Source organism: Neomonachus schauinslandi, chromosome 5, assembly GCF_002201575.2.
Source record: "Neomonachus schauinslandi chromosome 5, ASM220157v2, whole genome shotgun sequence".
NCBI classification, from domain to species: domain Eukaryota; kingdom Metazoa; phylum Chordata; class Mammalia; order Carnivora; family Phocidae; genus Neomonachus; species Neomonachus schauinslandi.
In genome coordinates, this window is record NC_058407.1 from 51,391,970 (window position 1) to 51,412,575 (window position 20,606).

At 39.4% G+C, this 20,606-nt stretch overlaps 2 protein-coding genes across 5 annotated transcripts in view; both read right to left on the reverse strand.

Moving 5' to 3' along the window:
* The window catches only part of TBK1 (TANK binding kinase 1), a 41,439-nt gene extending 26,049 nt beyond the window's left edge, over window positions 1–15,390 (reverse strand). The window contains exons 1-4 of one of the 2 annotated variants that reach the window (XM_021678631.2): window positions 15,350–15,390; window positions 12,881–12,998; window positions 7,032–7,172; window positions 2,716–2,845 (exon numbers count right to left, since the gene is read on the reverse strand). In XM_021678631.2, the coding sequence (XP_021534306.1) occupies window positions 2,716–2,845; window positions 7,032–7,172; window positions 12,881–12,967 (358 nt within the window). In that variant the 5' untranslated portion in view covers window positions 12,968–12,998; window positions 15,350–15,390. Of the gene's footprint in view, window positions 1–2,715; window positions 2,846–7,031; window positions 7,173–12,880; window positions 12,999–14,989; window positions 15,169–15,349 lie in introns of those variants that run through there. The other variant, XM_044914772.1, reaches the window with a different exon arrangement.
* A 3,792-nt stretch (window positions 15,391–19,182) lies between these two features.
* The window catches only part of XPOT (exportin for tRNA), a 177,562-nt gene continuing 176,138 nt past the window's right edge, over window positions 19,183–20,606 (reverse strand). For all 3 annotated transcript variants that reach the window (XM_044915375.1, XM_021678687.1, XM_021678685.1), the window contains one exon: window positions 19,183–19,519. In XM_044915375.1, coding sequence (XP_044771310.1) covers window positions 19,493–19,519 — 27 coding nt within the window. In that variant the 3' untranslated portion in view covers window positions 19,183–19,492. The remainder of the gene's footprint in view (window positions 19,520–20,606) is intronic.

The window sequence follows — 20,606 nt, forward strand, 5'->3', positions numbered from 1 at the left end:
TATGCACATCAAATTCATTCATATTCACTCAATATGTTTTTCCATAAGTTGGTCTAAAATCATTTTTATCAAAGAAGGAATAAATGATATTTACATTTTATATCTCATGTCTGAGTAACAGAGTTTAAGAATAAGGATCAATATGGTCTAGGGAAGAGTCCAATCTCTCTTAATTAAGTACTATTAGGAAATGGAACAAAATGGTCTTAAGCATATGACTTCCTGAATTACTTTTAGTTATATACCTGTGGGTAATCTGCCTAAACTTAAGAATAATGATTCCTGAGAAATTACCAATCTTGCACCACAGTTTCATATTTCTTTAGCTTGGGAAAAAATCCCATAAAAAAGTAAACTGCACTCAATACGTGAAACAGTAAAAAAGTAATAGAAGCAAAGTGTCAGACTGGCTTCCACAGACCTATATTTCTTACATGCTTAAAGCTATTCTTCAAAGGTCATTTTCCTTTTTTTTTTTAAGGGTAAAGGTGGCTACATTGCTGAAATTAAACTGTTCTGGCTAACTGACAAGCAGTGCCACTGTACGCCAGTATGAAAGATTTGACAGCTGACAGATGAATGTCCAAATATAACATACGAAAATAAACTTAGGGGTATCACATTCAATTATGAAAATTCAGGGTTACCGGTATACTTAGGAAGTCATCAATTATCTATAACTTCTACTTGGTTAAACAGGCTGTAGCATATATTATTTCTCTCTCCTCTTAGCCTCGCCTAAAGGGTCTCCACACTGCTTCCAGTGTCAAGTTCAAGAATTCCCACTAACCTTATGCCTTCTTTATCACTGGACTTTTCCCATTCCTCAAATACTGATTCATTTCTCGTCAAGAAGATATTATTCCCTTTGGTTGCCATATTCTTTTTTTTTAAAATAGCTTTGAGATAAAATTCATGTATCATAAAATTCAGCCTTTTAAAGTATACAATTGAGTAGTTTTTAGAAGAGTCAAAGTGTACAACCATCACCACTATTTTCAGAACATTTTCATTATGCCAAAAAGAAACCCCATACCCATTGGCAGTCACTCCTCAACTCTGCCATCCCCTCAAACCCCTGGCAATGACTAATCTGCTTTCTGTCTCTATGGATTTGCCTATTCTGAACATTTCATACAAATGAAATCATAAATATTGTGACCTTTGTGTCTGGTTTCCTTCACTTAGCATAATTTTTCAAGGTGCATCAATGTAACGGCATGTATCACTACTTTATTTCTCTCTTTTTTTTAAAGTAAGCTCTAGGCCCGACTCGTGACCCCAAGATCAAGAGTCACATGCTCTACCGGTTGAGTGAGCCAAGTGCCCCATTTTCTTTTTCATGAAGGAGTAATATGTCATTGCATGGATAATGGACATTTTGTTTATACATCAGTTGATGAACACCTGGGCTACTTCCATTTTTGGCTATTATGAATACTGGTGTACAAGTTTTTGTGTGGATATGTTTTTAATTCTTTTAGGTAAATACCTAGCAATGGAATTGCTAAGTCACATGGTAATTCTATGTTTAATCTCTTGAGGAACTGCTAAGACTGTTTTCCAAAGTGGCTGTACCTTTTTACGATCCCACCAGCTGTATATGAGGGTCCAACTTCTTCACATCCTTGCCAACACCTGTTTTTGTTTTGTCTTTTTTTAAAATTAATTAATTAATTTAAGAGAGAGAGAGAGAGAGCACATGCATGAGTAGGGGGAGGTGCAGTGGGACAGGATCACAAGCAGACTCCCTGCTGAGCAAGGAGCCCAAGGCCGCGCTCGATCTCATGAACCTGAGGTCACGACCTGAGCTGAAACCAAGAAGTGGATGCTCAACTGAATGAGCCACCCAGGCGCCCGTTTTATCTTTTAGATTTGGCCATGCTAGTGGGTATTTAGTGCTATCACTTTGTGGTTTTGATTTGCATTTCCCTAATGACAAATAATCTTCAGTAACTTTCTGTGTGCTTGTGGGCCATATATGTACATCTTCTTTGGAGAAATGTTTATCAAATCATTTACCTATTTTTATTTATTTTTTCTTTTTGCCCATTTTTAAATTGGGTCATTTGTCTTTTGATTAAGTTGTCAGGATAAAAAATCCTTATCAGATATACAATTTGTAAATATCTTCTCTCATTCTATGGGTTGTCTTTTCACTTACTTGATACTGTCCTCTGAAACAAAGGTTTTTAATGTTGATGAAGTTCAATTTATCTATTTTTTCTTTTTGTATGTATACTCTTGGTGTCATATCTAAGAAAGTACTGCATAAAGGTCTTTGGTTTTGAATATAAAAATAATGTATTACTTTTAAAATTCTTATGTCATTAGGAGGACCTGGGTGGCTCAGTTGGTTAAGGGTCAGACTCTTGATTACGGCTTGGGTCTTGATCTTGGGGTCATGAGTTCGAGCCCTGTGTTGGGCTCCATGCTGGGTGTGGAGCCTACTTAAAAAAAAAAAAAACAACTCTTGGGGCACCTGGATGGTTCAGTTGATTAAGCACCTGCCTTTGACTCAGGTCATGATCCCGGGGTCCCGGGATCGAGCCCTGCATCGGGCTCCCTACTCAGTGGGGAGTCTGCTTCCCGCCCCCGTTCCTCCCACCACTCGTGCTCTCTCTCTCTCTGTCTCTCAAATAAAATCTTTTTAAAAAAATTCTGTCATTAAATTATATACACCTATTATCTATAAAATCAGATAAACAAACGTACCCACATCTCGCAAAACAATTAAAAATTCAGACTCTGGTAGTCCATAGGCATTAGATGGCTCTTCTAAAACAGTGTATAAACTTCCGCATGGACAAAATTCCATAATAAGTACTTTATGTCTTGTTGTTGTCTGGAAAAAAAAAAAATCACTGATTGGGACTCAAAAAGTAAGTTTTTATTACATGCTAGTACTTATCTGATTTCACTTAAACGTAGAATATACTACAATAACAAAGGCACTGTGAATTGCTTTACCTGGGATTTGTTAAATAAGTACTGACTATACTCATATAACGATTAACATCTAAATTCCCATTGGATCTGTTTTTGAAGACGATCAAACCACCATGAAAGCTGGCTAAATCTGAAATAGAAAATCACTGCTACACTGTTATAATGGTTCTTTAAAAATTTCTAATACATAATAGTACATTTAGGACATTAATCTTCTAACAGATCTCTTAAAACACTTGAAATTCTTCTCATGACAAGTACTTTTACTTCAGGGAATAGAGTGCTAGCCTTAAAAACAAATGGCAGAATAGCTGACTGGTCCCTCTCATAGCAAAGTGCTAGTCTGCAGATTTGCATTTGAGCTGCTTATTTGTTTTAAAGCTTTTAATGTACCATTGATTGTAAGATACACCATCAATTTAGTAACAGCTTTATAGGGAAAAAGATATACTATCAAATTACATATACACACTGATTATAAGATATATGCCCATTTCAGGAACTTAAAAATGTGATTATGAGTCTTAAAATCCAGTATTCATTTCCAAAAAAAATTTTGTAGTCATCTCCAATTTTTTATCCTTCCTTCCTCTTATAATTTTTTCTGCATATCCCCAAAATACTTTTATTTTTTTTTAAAGATTTTATTTACTTATTTGAGGGGGAGAGAGAGTGGGGGAAGGTCAGAGGGAGAAGCAGAGGGAGAGCACGAGAGGGGGGAGGGTCAGAGAGAGAGAGCACGAGAGGAGGGAGGGTCAGAGGGAGAAGCAGACTTCCTACTGAGCAGGAAGCCCAATGTGGGACTCCATCCTGGGACTCCGGGATCATGACCTGAGCCGAAGGCAGTCACTTAACCAACTGAGCCACCCAGGCTCCCCCCAAAACACTTTTATAAACTATTTTATTTATTTTTTAAAAGATTTTATTTATTTATTTGACAGAGGGAGGGAGAGAGGGAGCACAAGTTGGGGGGAGGGGCAGAGGGAGAAGCAGACTCCTCACTGAGCAGGGAGCCCGACGCGGGGCTCGATCCCAGGACCCCGAGATTATGACCCGAGTCGAAGGCAGCCACTTAACCAACTGAGTCACCCAGGTGCCCCCTTTTATAAACTATTTTAAATTTCTCTACTATTGAGTAGTTATAAAAAGAGAAAAATAACTTTAAAAGACTTATTTTTATTTTTATTTTATTTTATTTTTTTTAAAGATTTTATTTATTTATTTGACAGAGAGACACAGCGAGAGAGGGAACACAAGCAGGGGGAGTGGGAGAGGAAGAAGCAGGCTCCCCGCAGAGCAGGGAGCCCGATGCGGGACTCGATCCCAGGACCCTGGGATCATGACCTGAGCTGAAGGCAGTCGCTTAACCAACTGAGCCACCCAGGCGCCCAGACTTATTTTTATTTTTTTATTTTTTTAAAAGATTTTATTTATTTATCTGACAGAGAGACAGTGAGAGAGGGAACACAAGCAGGGGGAGTGGGAGAGGGAGAAGCAGGCTTCCTGCTGAGCAGGGAGCCTGATGCGGGGCTCGATCCCAGGACCCTGGGATCGTGACCTGAGCTGAAGGCAGATGCTTAACGACTAAGCCACCCAGGTGCCCCAAAGACTGTTATTTTTAAATAATGAAATAATACGTTGATTGTTGAAAATTTGGGAAATACTCATAATTCCATCACCCAGAGATAATTATGCTAGCATTTTGGTGCATTTCCCTTCAGTCTTTTTCCTGTATATCAAATCACATAAGAAATACACAACACTATTTGCACATGATACTGTATATTCAAGATCACACTGCATACATACATTTTTTTCTTTTATTATTATGTTATGTTAATCACCATACATTAAATCATTAGTTTTTGATGTAGGTTCCATGATTCATTGTTTGCATATAACACCCAGTGCTCCATGCAGAACGTGCCCTCTTTAATACCCATCACCAGGCTAACCCATCCTCCCACCCCCCTCCCCTCTAGAACCCTCAGTTTGTTTTTCAGAGTCCATCGTCTCTCATGGTTTGTGCATATATATTTTTAATCCTGTTTTGCTCACATAACCATATTCCCAGGTGATTAAAACTTTGGTAAGTATCTCTTTTCATTACTGCTTAACTACTGTGTAGTGAAGAATAAATTTTACCCCAAGAGAGGTCAGGCTTTTGTCTGCCCTTGGCTACTAACAGGTGATTACTAGGTATCTGGAGTATCTTGTCTGCTAGAAGTATCTTTCTTTGAATGGGGGCTTTGGCCACATAACAGTCTAATGATGTGATTTTTGAGGGAGGTTTTAGGATGTGTACGTCCATCTCAATTTCCAAAGGAAATGAAGACTAAAGGTGTTAGCCTGAACCTCTGGAAAGGGCTAAAGACTAAAGGTCGGCCATGTAGGCAGTATGTGATTGAGTCCCAACACAAACTCTAGACACCAAAGGCTCAGGTGAGTTTCTGAGGCTGGCAATATTCTGTGCATACTGTCATACATCAATGCCAGGAGGGTACTATATCTATGAGGACAAGAAGATTCATGTTTGGAATCCTCCTACATCTGTCCTATGAATTTCTTCCTTTGACTAGTTCTAATCTGTATCCTTTTGCTCTAATAAAACTGTTAAGTATAGTGCTTTCCTGAGTTCTGTGAGTCATTCAACATTCTATTTTTTTTAAGACTTATTTATTTATTTAGAGAGAGAGAGCGCACAGTGGGGGTTGGGGGGAGGGCTGGCAGAGGAAAAGGGAGAGAATCCCAACCAGAGTGTGAAGGCCAACATGGGGCTCAATCCCAGGACCCTGAGATCATGACATGAGCTGAAATAAAGAGCTGGACACTTAACTGACTGAGCCACCCAGGCGTCCCGAGTCATTCAACGTTCTAGCAAATTATCAAATCTGGGGGCAGTCATGGGGAGCCCCAAATTTGTAGCCAGCGAGTCTGATGTGATGGTAGCCCTAGGGGACTTCTGAACTTGCAGCTAGTGTCTGAATAAGCACAGTCTTGGGGGGACTGTGCTCTCTGACTGTGCAGTAAGCCAAACTCTTCTGCAGCTGGTATCAGAAGTCTTCAACAAACCTGGCAGTCTGGAGGGCTACACTCTTAACCTTGAGCGTAACAAACTGAGTAACTATCCATCACATATTCTAACTTATTTAACCATTCTTTATCATAAACAGGGCAGCAATGAACATCTTTGTGCATAAAACTATAATTTACATTTCTGATTAGCTCCTAAGAAATACTTACTAAAAATGAAATCACTATTATAAGGAATATAAACTGCCAAATTATTATTCAAAAGGTGTGATTTGACTGATAACTCATGTCTAAAGGGGTCAAACTAAATTTCTATTTCCATTACTTCTAGATAATTTTCCTAATGACATTCTTTTTTCCCCCCCGAATTAACATTCTCTTTTCAGTTTCTCCCTAAAGTCAATTTATTTTAAAGATTTTATTTATTTATTTATTTATTTGACAGAGAGAGAGATCGCGAGAGCAGTAGCACAAGCAGGGGGAATGGGAGAGGGAGAAGCAGGCTTCTTGCCGAGCAGGGAGCCCGATGTGGGACTCGATCCCAGGACCCTGGGATCATGACCTGAGCCGAAGGCAGACGCTTAACGACTGAGCCACCCAGGCACCCCCCTAAAGTCAATTTTATCTTTTACATACTATATTAACATATACAGTATATACTTCATATACTATATTAATTTCTGGATTCCTAGGATTTTTGTCTTTTACAAAGCCTTCTTTCTATTGCTTGACTTCCCCCTTATGCCAATTTAATTTCACTTAGTTTTTATTTTTAGTAAAAATACTGGTAACCATACTCATTACTCTTATTTCTTACACTACTTGCTCTGATTCCATGATACTTTATTTCCATTGTTTTATCTCTTCAAGAATCTTTGAGGAAAAAAAAAAGAATCTTTGAGGACAGAATATTTGGTTATATGAGCTCTAATTTTCACCATTTAAAAAAGCTCATTGTTTATAAAACAATTTTTTATATTAGGTCATTTCTCCTGAATTGCAATATTTAAAATAAATATGACAAGATTAACTAAAGCTTGACTACTTACCTCCTCTTCAATAGCAAATAATTTGACAATATTTTTGTGATTGAGTTTTTTTAACACTTCAAATTCTCTCATTTGAACATCCACTGGACGAAGGAAGCTTATATTATTAAATACTTTGATAGCAAATAAGTCACCAGTTTTCTAAAAAAAAGAGAAAGGTTTTATTTATTTATGATATTATAAAGCAGATTAAAAGGTACTATTAGAACTAGCTATAGCAATTTATCTGTCTTATAGAACACCCAAATATTTTTTTAAAATTTTATTATGTTAATTACCATACATTACATCATTAGTTTTTGATGTAGAGTTCCATGATTCATTGTTTGCGTATAACACCCAGTGCTCCATTCAATACGTGCCCTCTTTAATACCCATCACCAGGCTAACCCATCCCCCCCAGGCCCCTCACCTCTAGAACCCTCAGTTTCTCAGAGTCCATAGTCTCTCATGGTTTGTCTCCTCCTTCAATTTCCCACCTTCATTTTCCCCTTCCTACTATCCTCTTCTTTTTTTTTTTAACGTATAATGTATTGTTTCAGAGGTACAGGCCTGTGATTCATCAGTCTTACACAATTCACAGCACTCACCATAGCACATACCCTCCCCAAATGTCTATCACCCAACTACCCCATCCCTCCCACCCCCCACCACTCCAGCAACCCTCAGCTTGTTTCCTGAGATTAAGAATTCCTCATATCAGTGAGATCATACGATACCTGTCTTTCTCTGATTAACTTATTTCACTTAGCATAATACCCCCTAGTTCCATCCACGTCGTTGTAAATGGCAAGATTTCGGGTTTTTTTAATGGTTGCATAATATTCCATTGTATATATATATATATATATATATACCACATCCTCTTTTTTTTTTTAAAGATTTTATTTATTTGACAGAGAGAGACACAGCGAGAGAGGGGAACACAAGCAGGGGGAGTGAGAGAGGGAGAAGCAGGCTCCCGGTCGAGCAGGGAGCCCGATGCAGGGCTCTATCCCAGGCTCTATCCCAGGACCCTGGAATCATGACCTGAGCTGAAGGCAGACGCTTAACGACTGAGCCACCCAGGCACCCCTACCACATCTTCTTTATCCATTCATCTGTTGATGGACATCTTGGCTCTTTCCATAGTTTGGCTATTGTGGACATTGCTGCTATAAACACTGGGGTGCACATACCCCTTTGGATCACTACATTTGTTATCTTTGGGGTAAATACCCAGTAGTGCAATTGCTAGGTCGTACGGTAGCTCTATTTTCAACTTTTTGAGGAACCTCCATAATGTTTTCCGGAGTGGCTGCACCGGCTTGCACTCCCACCAACAGTGCAGGAGGGTTCCCCCTTCTCCACATCCTTGCCAACATCTGTTGTTTCCTGACTTGTTAATTTTGGCCATTCTGACTGGTGTTAGAACACCCAAATATTTTTATTTTTATTTTATTTTTTAAGCATAGGTAACTATGCTAGAGCTCTTGATTTCTTTTTTTTTTAAGATTTTATTTATTTATTTGAGACAGAGAGAATGAGAGACAGAGAGCATGAGAGGGAAGAGGGTCAGAGGGAGAAGCAGACTCCCTGCCGAGCAGGGAGCCCGATGCCGGACTTGATCCCGGGACTCCAGGATCATGACCTGAGCCGAAGGCAGTCGCTTAACCAACTGAGCCACCCAGGCGCCCCTCTTGATTTCTTTTTAAAGCTAAAATCAGTCAGCTGCTCCAAATTTCTCTCAAATTGTATGCTTTGGAATGAAGAAAAGGCTATTTTCTTTCATATTAAAAAGCTTCTGGGGTGCCTGGCTGGCTTAGTCAGTAGAGCATGCAACTCTTGATCTCAGGGTCGTGAGTTCAAGCCCCACACTGGGCCTACAGCCTACTTAAAAATAAATAAATACATAAAAGTTAAAAAAAAGAAAAAGCTTCCATTATGGTACATGAGGCAAAGACAGTCATTTACATATAAGAGCTCTAATAATACCAAATGTGAAAGTATATTTTAGATAAGAAAGTGGAATTTAGAAGGGTTTCTCCAAGTCTAATAATTTATTTATTTATTTTTTTTAAAAGATTTTATTTATTTATTTGACAGAGAGAGACACAGCGAGAGAGGGGGAACACAAGCAGGGGGAGTGGGAGAGGGAGAAGCAGGCTTCCCGCAGAGCAGGGAGCCCGATGCGGGGCTCGATCCCAGGACCCCGGGATCATGACCTGAGCCGAAGGCAGATGCTTAACGACTGAGCCACCCAGGCGCCCCTCCAAGTCTAATAATTTAAAAACTAAACAGGAAAAGAGAGATTGAAAACTATACTCCATATATGAAATTTCATTAAGAAGCTCAAAGTAGGGATGCCTGGGTGGCTCAGTCGGTTAAGTGTCTGCCTTCAACTCAGGTCATGATCCCAGGGTCCTGGGATCGAGACCCATGCTGGGCTCTGTGCTCAGTGGGGAGCCTGCTTCTCGCTCTCCCTTGGTCCTTGCCCCTGTTTGTGCATGCTTTCTCTCTGTCAAATAAATAAAATCTTAAAAAAAAGAAACACTCCCTAGCTGCAATACTGTGCATGTAGATGTGCGTATAGATGTGCGTATGGAAGTAGGAGCTGGAGTCGGTTGGGTTTAAGTAGCCTATCCTCATTGGATTGTATCACTGCTGCCTTGGAGATCTTTCTGCGACTTCACCTAGATGACTAGGGCAGACTGTTTCTTTATAGAGCCTTCTCTTGGAGGATCAAAGACATTTCCTTTTCTCTATGGATATACCTGCAGCACCCCACTCTCACTCTCTCATGGCATACTGAAGTAGATTGCACAGAAAATTACAATGCACAGCTGTAGCTGGGAGGGACTCTTAGAGGTACAAATATATGCTTAATTTCAGGTAAATGTTACCTTCTTATGTTCTTCATATTAACTTCATTTACTTTTTTTCTTTTTTTTTTTTTTTAAGATTTTATTCATTTATTTGAGAGAGAATGAGAGAGAGAGAGAGCATGAGAAGGGGGAGGGTCAGAGGGAGAAGCAGACCCCCCCGCTGAGCAGGGAGCCCGATGCGGGACTCGATCCCGGGACTCCAGGATCATGACCTGAGCCGAAGGCAGTCGCTTAACCAACTGAGCCACCCAGGCGCCCTTCATTTACTTTTTTAAAAAGATTTTATTTATTTGACAGAGAGACAGAGAGCACAAGTAGGTAGAGAGGCAGGCAGAGGGAGAGTGAGAAGCAGGCTCTCCACTGAGTAGGGAGCCCGACATGGGGCTCGATCCCAGGACCCTGGGATCATGACCTGAGCCGAAGGCAGACACTTTACGACTGAGCCACCCAGGTGCCCCTTTCATATTAACTTTACTTTAAGGCTCTCTTTCAGACTCTTCCACTTCCTTCCAGTCATTCTAATTGGCAAGCCTCTCCTTGGTGGTCAGTCCAGATTCTTTGAGTTTAATCTTACTTTCCCCATAACCCAAGGGTGAACTTCCCTGGAGCAAGTGGAAAGATCATTTCCTCTTTGACTTCGGGGTTCAAGCACCACGTGCCTTAACATATTTCATGGCTGCCTGTCTGTCAGGATCTCCGTGCTGTGCCTGCTTTGATACCCTCTCCACAGCTTTCCATGCAGATTCACTGCTCATAGCCATGATTACCTCAGAAGCTCACAATCTTTTTCTGTCAGAATCTCATGTTCTTTTTCTCACTTCAGAATCTCATGATCTTTTTTCTTAAAACCATTTAACTGCTTCACAACCACTCTTCAAGATCACTATTTGGAGACCACCATCTCTGTGACGTGATCACACCTCCCTCACTCTTGCCTACTACTCATTTTCAGACAATATGAAAACAGAATAACAACCAAACCACAGTTTAATTATACTGTTTTTCCATTTGTTCAACCAGAGTAAGAACACTGCTAAATCTATACCACCCAACTACACCACCAAGATTTTTCTTGAGGATACTTATTTCCAACTAAATCCAAAAGTAGGAGAATCCTAACAGATGAGCAACTGGGGAAACTCACTGAGAAAGAGACAGATTAAGAAAGTAATATAAAAAGGTTTACTAATATCATGGTTAAAAATCCTTTAATAGTTATTAAGGGCAAGCAGGATTTTTTGGGTATAGTCCTAAACCTTAGGAACTGACGTCACTGAGAAGAAACATGATTTCTCAAAATACAATCCTAGGAAGAATATTAGATACTGAATACTAAACTGACTCTTCACAATCTTTTAAGTAAATTCCTATGACTCTCAAATCCTTATTTTAGGCTTTCTGGGTAAAATACATTCTCGTTTCCTTTGAAGAAGAACTTCAGGTTATCTTCAGGTGGTCTAATCTGTCCTCATTCATTCATTCATTTATTCCACAAATATTTGCAGAATGCCTACTATATGTAGGAACTTAAATGAAGGACACTTGAGTATCTAAGTAACTATCATTCCATCAGTTTCCAATTTCTGTCCCTTCCAATGCCAACCTTGTACTAAACCCAAAACTCTTTGTGGGAAGGAACTGTACATTATTTGCAGTTATGTTCACCAGACCCATCACAGTGCCTGTCACATACCAAGTGATTATTAAAGGTTGTTAAGTTAACTTGGGTCACAGGAAGATGGATAGTCAGATGTGGTCTCAACGCTAAATCCTGTGTCACCCCCCCCCCCCAATTTCTCTTCTTCTTGGCACAGGGCACAAAACAAAAACAATCTCTAGGACAGGAATATCCAAAGGTGATCACAATGGACTTGATAAAGGATCCAGAGACCACAAGAAATTGAATCAAGGACCCAGAACCTGTGGACAATCCTAGAATCAGAGTGAAAAAGGCTAAAAGCTGTATGACACTTCTGATTCATTTTCTAGGAACCACAGTCTGTTTACAGTCATCGGCTCTCCCCAGAGGAAACAGCCCAAACAGCCCCTCCCCTCCGAAAGCTTATCTTACTGTTTCGGACAGAACTGATTGGCAATCACAGGCTACAGGAAAACAGGAAGGAAAACATGAAACTCCTCCTTACTAAAATATTTAAAGCTCTTGTTTCTGAAAATAAGAATTTAAAGGCCTCTGAACATATTTAGCTCAAAAAAAATTCACAGTGCTGAAAAATTAGTGGATTGTTTACATTACAGAATAATTTTTTCTGTATTATTTTTCCAGCTTCCTTCCCAGAATAGAAACTTTAATGATCTTAAATTTCATTTTAAATTATTTTAATTATCTTTAATTTCATCCTCCAATATAGAATCTCACAGAAAGTCTTTTTGGTTCTTCAAGTGCCTCCAAGATTAGCCCTTTTATTCTATTCTCACTTCCACTAACAAGTTCTGTTTACCTCATACCTTTTAAGTGTGGGTTCCTTGCTGATAATCTTATTTTATTCCACTCTACCTTGTAGGATGCTATTTACTGCGACATGAAGCTGTAGTATAGCATATGAGAATCATCTGTGGATTCCCCTCGAACTATACATCTGTCTTCCCATACTTCTCCCTCGTCTGCAGCCCACCCCAATGCCCTGCCATACGGAACTTCTCTGCCAGTGAGATCATTCCCTACCATAGGAGGAATAGGTTGGGGAAAGAATCAAAAGGCACACTTATCTACACTAATCTTCCTAGTCCCTTGTTTAAACCAATCTCCTTTTTCTCTCCACACCCAACACCTAACCTCTGCCACCACTGGGTAGATATCACTAACTCTAACAAAAGCTATACATGAACCACAAAAACAGGAACTCTCTTTAGACAGTATAAGCAAAAACATCAAGTCTCACGTTTTAGTACAAGTGTGCTTCTCAAAAGAAAACATATACAGTGATAAAAAGCCTTCACAAGTGATAAAAAGCCTTCTGAACCAACCTTATGCCTTCCACGAAAGACATTTGCAGTAGCTCCTTGGCCTAAAATATCAGATAAAAGCCACAGATGATTAGAAGTGCTCTGCATCTCGGCTTGGTCAGGAGACCTTCTTGTTAAACTAAGAGAGAAGAAAAAATCTGCATGTTTGTTTTAAGGGAACAATACATTTAAGGAACAAATGTTAGCTATTTTTAGTCTCCAGTAAGATCACACTTAGTTATTGCTAAATTGAAGTGTACAGTCTAATGTAAAAATCTCTATGACCAATAATATTAAAGACTAAAATGCCATGTGGGCTCTGAAAAAATATTAACCAATGACATATATTCACTTTAACTCACTTATCACAGGGCTGCAGAAATATCTATTTCCTTTCTAATTTTATCTTTCTTAGTGAGAGTGATATGGGCCACTTACCTTCTTCAAATGTTTTGAAAGATTAGTCAATGATGAATTATAAAGTGTCTTAAAGTAATAATGTAAAATATAACAGAAATATAGAAAAGAATTACTTTGTTTCTTTAAGGGCAGGGATACACTAATGAAAACAGTGGCATAACATTTCCATAAGGTAAAATTTTATCTGCACAGTTTCCAACAATCATAATGGAAAGGTGCAAAATTTTTTATTCCTGAAAGGTTACTAACTCTTCCGAAACTAAAAGATAAATTATCCAATCTCCAAGTATATAAATATATGCATATTAAGTGTATATTACCAAGTCTTAAAAAACAAGCAAGTGGAGGCTATTATGTATTAAGTAAAATCTCTGTACCTTCTGCTCAATTTTGCTGTAAACCTAAAATTGCTCTAAAAAATAAAGTCAATTTAAGAAAAAAGGATAACCACTACCCAACCTTCTCCTTTAATACTGAAAAGTTGTATCACTATAACGATGTTAAAAATACTTGAGCTCCATGTTGGAATAAAAATCTCACCATGCCACCTTAAACCTGCTGTAATATCAGATCAAAACAGATCCTGATATCCCTTTATAGTCCATTAGAACAGATTAGGTATTCAGTGATGAATTAATGACTACATTATTCCAAGAAGGATTAGGAACATAAAGAATGGCCAATTTTCAACAATCTTACATACTAAGATATCTAATTTTACCACCCATCTAGTTTAGATAAGGAATGTTATCTACAGAAATTTATTGGAAATAAGCAATAAAAATAAGATCCACTTTTGACAAGTAAGGAATACACATCTGTCAGCTGAGGTTAATAATAATAAACTTCTCAATTATTTTTTCAATATTTCCAAATATTTTTCAATAATGAAAAACCTTCCCTAATTACTGTAACTGTGCTAACTGTAAATGTAAAATAGTGTCATTAGGTACCTACACGTATCTAGTGAATAATATATAAGCACATTTTTCAGCTAAGATATCTGCTTTCTATATGAAGATATAAGCCTAGTTTCACAATGATGAGGGGGAAACGTCTTTTGAAACTATCTTCCAATAAACCCACAATAACAGCATGCTAAAACATGACTCAGCACATCCACAAGGTGTTTGCTTTATAAATCTTCACCAAATTTTGATACACTATAGGCAGGCACTCAACAAGTATGTTACTAGTGACTGCCTTAAGCCTACTTCCTCATACTGTCCAAAACGAAAGTTACTGTTTGTCCACAGATGAAAACAGGTTTGATGACAGGCATACGGACAAAGTTCAAGGATTTCCAAACTTCACCACTATGTTAATAATTAAGTGTTCTAGAGTGAAAAAAGTGGGTCTTCGGTTCTGCACTGGACAATTAACGGGTAGACCTTGTTTGGGGCCACCTACTGAAAATACCTGGGAAACGGAATGGAAGATAAACCCGTAAGCCATTTCCCAAAGGAAATGTTTGGGAATTCCCATTATATGTGTGTATACTAATAGACGTCCTCTGCTTCCAGCTTCCGGTTAGTCAATCCCCGCCGTTGTCATCACTAAAACCCTAACGAAACGTCTCTTCAATCATCTGAAAAATCGAACCATTTAAACACTGCCGATAGTGTCAACGCTCATAAAGAGGGGTAGAAAGCGGTCAAACTCTTAAGAAAAACGGGGAATCCGTCTCTCCGGGGCGGCCAGGGCCCATACCCGGTAACGGGCACGTCCTCTTTCTTCGTGCCTAACATCGCTATACGCTGACCCGGGAGGGCCCCGGTCATAGGGCCGCCAAGGGGGCGAGGAGTAGAGACGGAAGGGACCGGCCCGCGCGACCATTGCACCGGGTTTCGGGCGCCCCAGACCCCCGGGGGGCGGCGTCCACCCAGCCAAGGTCCGGGCAGGGCTCGGCCTAGGCTAGAGCTGGGCTTCTCGGGTCGCCCGCCCCGCCCCCGCTCTGACTCAGCATCCCAATTTCCCACAGGGGGAGGGAGCGCTCCTCGCCGGCCCATGCCGGCTTCGCTGCCCGTGCCCCGCGCAGCTCGGGCCCTGCGCCCGCGCCGCCCCACTTACCGCGCCCGATCTCCGTCGCACTACCTCCAGCGGGCTCCCGCGGCCTCCTTGAGCCCCGGGACACTTCCGGCTTCGCGAGCCCTGGCCGGGGGCCACGTGACTGACGGCCGGCGCGCGCGGGTGCGCGTGCGCACGCCCGCCGGACCAGCCTCGGCCTCCGCCGCCTATCCTGCCGCCCGGGCTGATGCGGCGGCTGGCTTCCAGTTCTCTGTAGCGGGGGGCGGGGAGGCTGGGGCCTGTCTGGAGTCCGACCTGGTCCACACCCTCTGCCTGTCCCTCCCTCACTCTAAGCGTGAAGCTAGGGAGCCCTGCGCAGTGAGCAGTTTCGGATTCCTAGAACTGCAAATCCCGCCCCGTCCTCGACAGCCAACGACAGGGTACGGCGTGCGATGATAGTGGAGAAGACAGACATTGAACTCCTGATTGCAAACATTCTAATAGTCACAGGTGTGCAGAATGCTGGACACGTGCGAGGCTGTCACTGGGGAATATCATAGTCTGGAGGGATAGATCTGTAACTGTTTTAAAGGCTGTGTTGGCTGCAGTGGAGTCCCATGATCGCCTCAGAATAATCCAGACGTGAAATTCTTAATGTAAATAAGCTCATTTAATTCCTTTTTACTTTTTTTTTTTTTTTGGCGTTGTGGAGTGAGGAAGTCAGGAGTGAACGTTGTCTTAATTCCCTCTTTCCACGGTATTTTGGAAAATGGCAGTATTGGAGAACTTGACTGAAATCAGGTCCTGAAATATTCGTGCCGCCGAGATCTCAAGAGTAGCTACTCCCTAGAGTGATCCCTTCTGCCCACGGACTGCACTGCAGCCTTTCTCAACATACTGAGAGGTCACAGACTCGGGCTGATTCAGGGCTAAACTTAGAGACGAAGAGGAAGAATTCTTCCCAGTTGAGAACTACAGCAACCAGGAATGAAATAGGAAACCAGAGGCTTTTGAATGGAACAGATCTGGAGTTGCAGTCCCAACTGTCCCCACCAAATACTGACTCTAAGCACGCTCCCCACCCCCCCCACGTCTATTATGTCCTATGCACAATGGAGATAACAAGTCCACAGTAATGCGTTGTTACAAAGGAAATTATTTTATTAGACTTTGAACAATGTTTAAATGGAACCATTTAATTAACCAATGTTAGATGGAACCATTCTAACAACAAATCTATTTACTGCTTACAATTCCAACCAATTTCAATCCTGTATCTAATGCCAAGAAGGGGACCTGTCCAGGTTCCTTATAACAGTTAAGACTTACAGCTCAAAAGTTTTATGGGAGAAAATGTAATTAGCTGAGCCAAAGGACTTGATTCACATATTTACCACTGAAATACCAGGTATTTTCTTAAAGGTAGAGCTGCTTGTGAACCAATTAACATTTAAGACTTTAAATAAACTGTTTGGCACAGAACCAGACCAGGCATTATAAAACCCTTGTTGTTCCATAGTCAAGTCACACAAATCCCTGTCTTTTGCCTCAGTGACCTCACCTGTCAAGAGGTGAGAGTCACTCTTGTGACAATTATTTGGGTGCTTGTTTTTGGAAACTAAATACAAGTAAGTAATTCATGATGAAGCAGAGTTTCCTAATTGCTATGGTACTCTCTAAAGTGCTCTGGGTAACTTCAGGGGAAAGATGGGAATTGTACATGACTATAGAACGTGAAGTGTATCTTCTATTGCAGACTCTTAATTTCCATGTCTTGTTTTCTCTTGGCTCTGAACAAACATGAATCTCTTGAAGAGCTTTAAACAGGGAAAAAGGAGGCGTTATCTTTACATATATGTAACTAAGAGTACAGTGACCATAGCTAGTAAGAAGCCTTCATGCTCTGGTACTATAGTAAGCTATTCATGCTTAAAAACTTGGTTGTGAGGTAGCTACCATTATTTCCCCATTTTACAGATGTGGAAGTGGGTATGGAGAAGTTATTTAACTTACTTAAATTTCTTAAAGCCAGTGGCTAGCAGAAATGTTATCTGAACCTTCTTAAATCTGCAGCCTGTCTTAGCTCTTAGGCACTATGCTGACTTGTTAGTATACTTCGAAAAAACAGTGCTATTACACTAGATGCAATGATCTTTCCCACTGTACAGAGAAACTTATCAATGAAACACTCAAGCTTTCACATACCCATTTTATTTTTCTTTAGAGAGAGAACACTTGTGAGCGAGCAGGGGTGAGGGGTGAGGGAGAGGGAGAGAGAATCTTAGCAGGCACTTAGCACAGAGCCTGACGTGGGACTCAATCCCACCACCCAGAGATCATAACCTGAGCCGAAATCAAGAGTAGGATGCTTAACCGACTGAACCACCCAGGTATTCCTTTTTTTTTTTTTTAGAGAGAAAGGTTTTTTTTTTTTTTTTTTAAAGCAAGCTCTATGGGGGTGCCTGGGTGGCTCAGGTCATGATCTCAGCGTCCTGGGATCCAGCCCCACATCGGGCCCTGTGCTCAGCAGGGTCTGCTTGTCCCTCTCCCGCTGCCCCTCCCCCTGCTCATGCTCTCTCAAATAAAAATCTTAAAAAAAAAGTAAGCTCTATGCCCAAGGTGGGGCTTGAACTCATGACCCTGAGATCAAGAGTCCTATGCTCTACCCAACTGAGCCAGCTAGGTCCCCCTCACTTACCTCTTCTTAACATTTTTACTTAAGCATAATATACATTTCACCCACCTTTTTTTTTTTAACAACTGTTAGTTTAGTACTTTTATTCTATGATGTAAGGAAAATGTTTAAAATCACTACTGGAATTAACATGAGAAAAGATTTATGTATATAATTTAGAATAGTTTTAGGGAGTTATATAGATATATATAGTTATATATATATAGTTATATATATATATAACTATATATATATAGTTATATAGATCTCTCTCTGAAACCCATCATGAAACCTTTAGGGGAACCACATGGGCCAAAAGTTAAAAAAACAATAACCCTCCCCTAAAATCTTACTTGAGCTTTTAGAATTTAAACTTAAATGACTGTAGTAATTTCTTTCTTTTTCCCTTCTTTCTTTCTTAATTCAATTAACATAGAATGCATTGCTTCAGGGGCACAGGTCTGTGATTCATGTCTTATATAGTATCCAGTGCTCATTACAACACATACCCTCCCCAATGACTGTAGCAGTTTAATTCTGCTGTTCAGTTTATCCCTCCTCTCTTAATTTCTTATATACTTACTGATACTATTATTTTTCCTCTTGCTTTTCTTGCAGAGTTGTGAATAAAAATGGGGAAAAGTACTTCTAGTAACTAAATGGGTAGCTACTTGTAAGCATCATTAACACAGGTATAGTGTCCTAAGTAAATCCAATAAAAGAGGGAAAAAGTGGATTTTAAGTTCTATCACTAAATTGAAATAGGCTTTTTTAAGCATTTTAAAAAGAACTGAAGAGAACTAAGTTGCATGTCACCTTTTGGGAGCATAGATAAATCATCTATAAGCTTATATGTGCAATTCTTTAAATGGGAAATCAGGGAGAGATGAGAAAATAAGACTAAAGTATTTATAATAATAATGCCAAAAAAGAGTTAGTAGATTTCACTATGTAAAATTTATTTTTATTTTTTTATAAAAAGTGTGTAACACCGGTACCTACTCTTAAATCAGTTAATTTATGAAACCATTCTCTTTTGTAGAACACACATTGGCATCGAAAACAGTTTAAAGAAATGTAATGGCTATCTACAAAAAATTAGTTTTGATTTATTATATTCCCCCCCCAAATTTTGAGACGGCACACGTAAAAGAAAATTAAAATTTTCAAACATTTTATATTTAGCAATTGAAAAAAAGTACACTGTTTTCCTGCTATGGTCTTTATAAAGGATTTAACGTTTCAAGGATTTAATGTAAAAAAAAAAAAAAAGGTACTAGGATAACCGTGCTGTATCTCTTAACAGCATTTTTATATGGAACAATTTGAACTGGCATGCAAGCAACTTCTCTTGTTGTTACATACCTGTATTCAGAGAAAATTACACCCATTTTACAGAAAAATCCCAATACATATACTGCAATAAGCTTAAAGCAATGTTAAAAAAACCAGTGTGAATGGCACACAAAACTGCTTCTTTATAAATTAACTGGAATTCCTGATCATAAAGTAGGCACAGGGAGATCCAGTCCTTAGGGCTTTGCTCTCTGGAAGAATACCTGTAAATAAAATATTAGTACAATTAGTACTGATGTCAGAAGACATCCCCTTTTACCTGAAGAATGGGTCCAAGTCAGTAAGTGCTAGTCACTCTTTTGTAAAATATAATCAATATTTAGAACATTTCACATATTGCATAAATCCATACACAGTACAAGAACTTTCTTTTCTGGACAATTTAATCAAATCTAGAGATAACTTATGTTGACATTAGTTGGGAAACTAGTGAAAATATGGTTATTAACTCTAATGTGATGAGAATTCAAGTGGTCAGAGGAAAACATGCTCTTTATACCTTTTCTGATTGGCACACTGTCATAGCTAATACTGGGAAATTAAATTTTGAGGATGAATTAAACAAATCAAAGCTAAAGCTAGCAGCTGTTATCCCTTAAGGAATTTACTATTTGATAAAAAAAAAAACTTGCAATTCAACATTTGAGACTATGAATGAATAGGCTAGAGGTTGTGCTAGTGACTGGTCCAATATTACATACTACCTTCCATGTTTTTTTTTTTTGTTTTGTAAAAATTTTTTTTTTTTTTTTTTAAATAAAGATTTTATTTTAAGTAATCTCTGCACCCAATGTGGGGCACGAACCCACGAATCCAAATTAAGCCAGCCAGGCGCCCCCATACTTAGGTACATGTTAAGTGAGCACTAGAAAGTCTACTGGCCATAAACTCATGAAGGACTGTATTCATCATTGTATCCCTAGCACCTAGTAGATCAGGCATTCATTTAACAAATAAACTATTGACTAAGTGAAGAGAAGAATGATCACTATATGAGCAAACAAAGCCTTAAAAGAGGCCATGCTTGAGGCAAGCCGAAAAGAATGGGTAGAATTCATAAAAGAGGAGGGTTGCTAATAAAGCAGAATTTTTGAAAGAACAGCAAGAATAGCAAAGAGTTCCAGCAAGAGAAACCAGAGACGGTCTGAGATCAGAATGTGGGGGGAAAAAAAAAAGCCCTGAATGTCAAACTAAGAAACATGAACTTATTTTTATTTTATTTTTATTATTTTTAAAGATTTTATTTATTTATTTTACAGAGAGAGACACAGCGAGAGAGGGAACACAAGC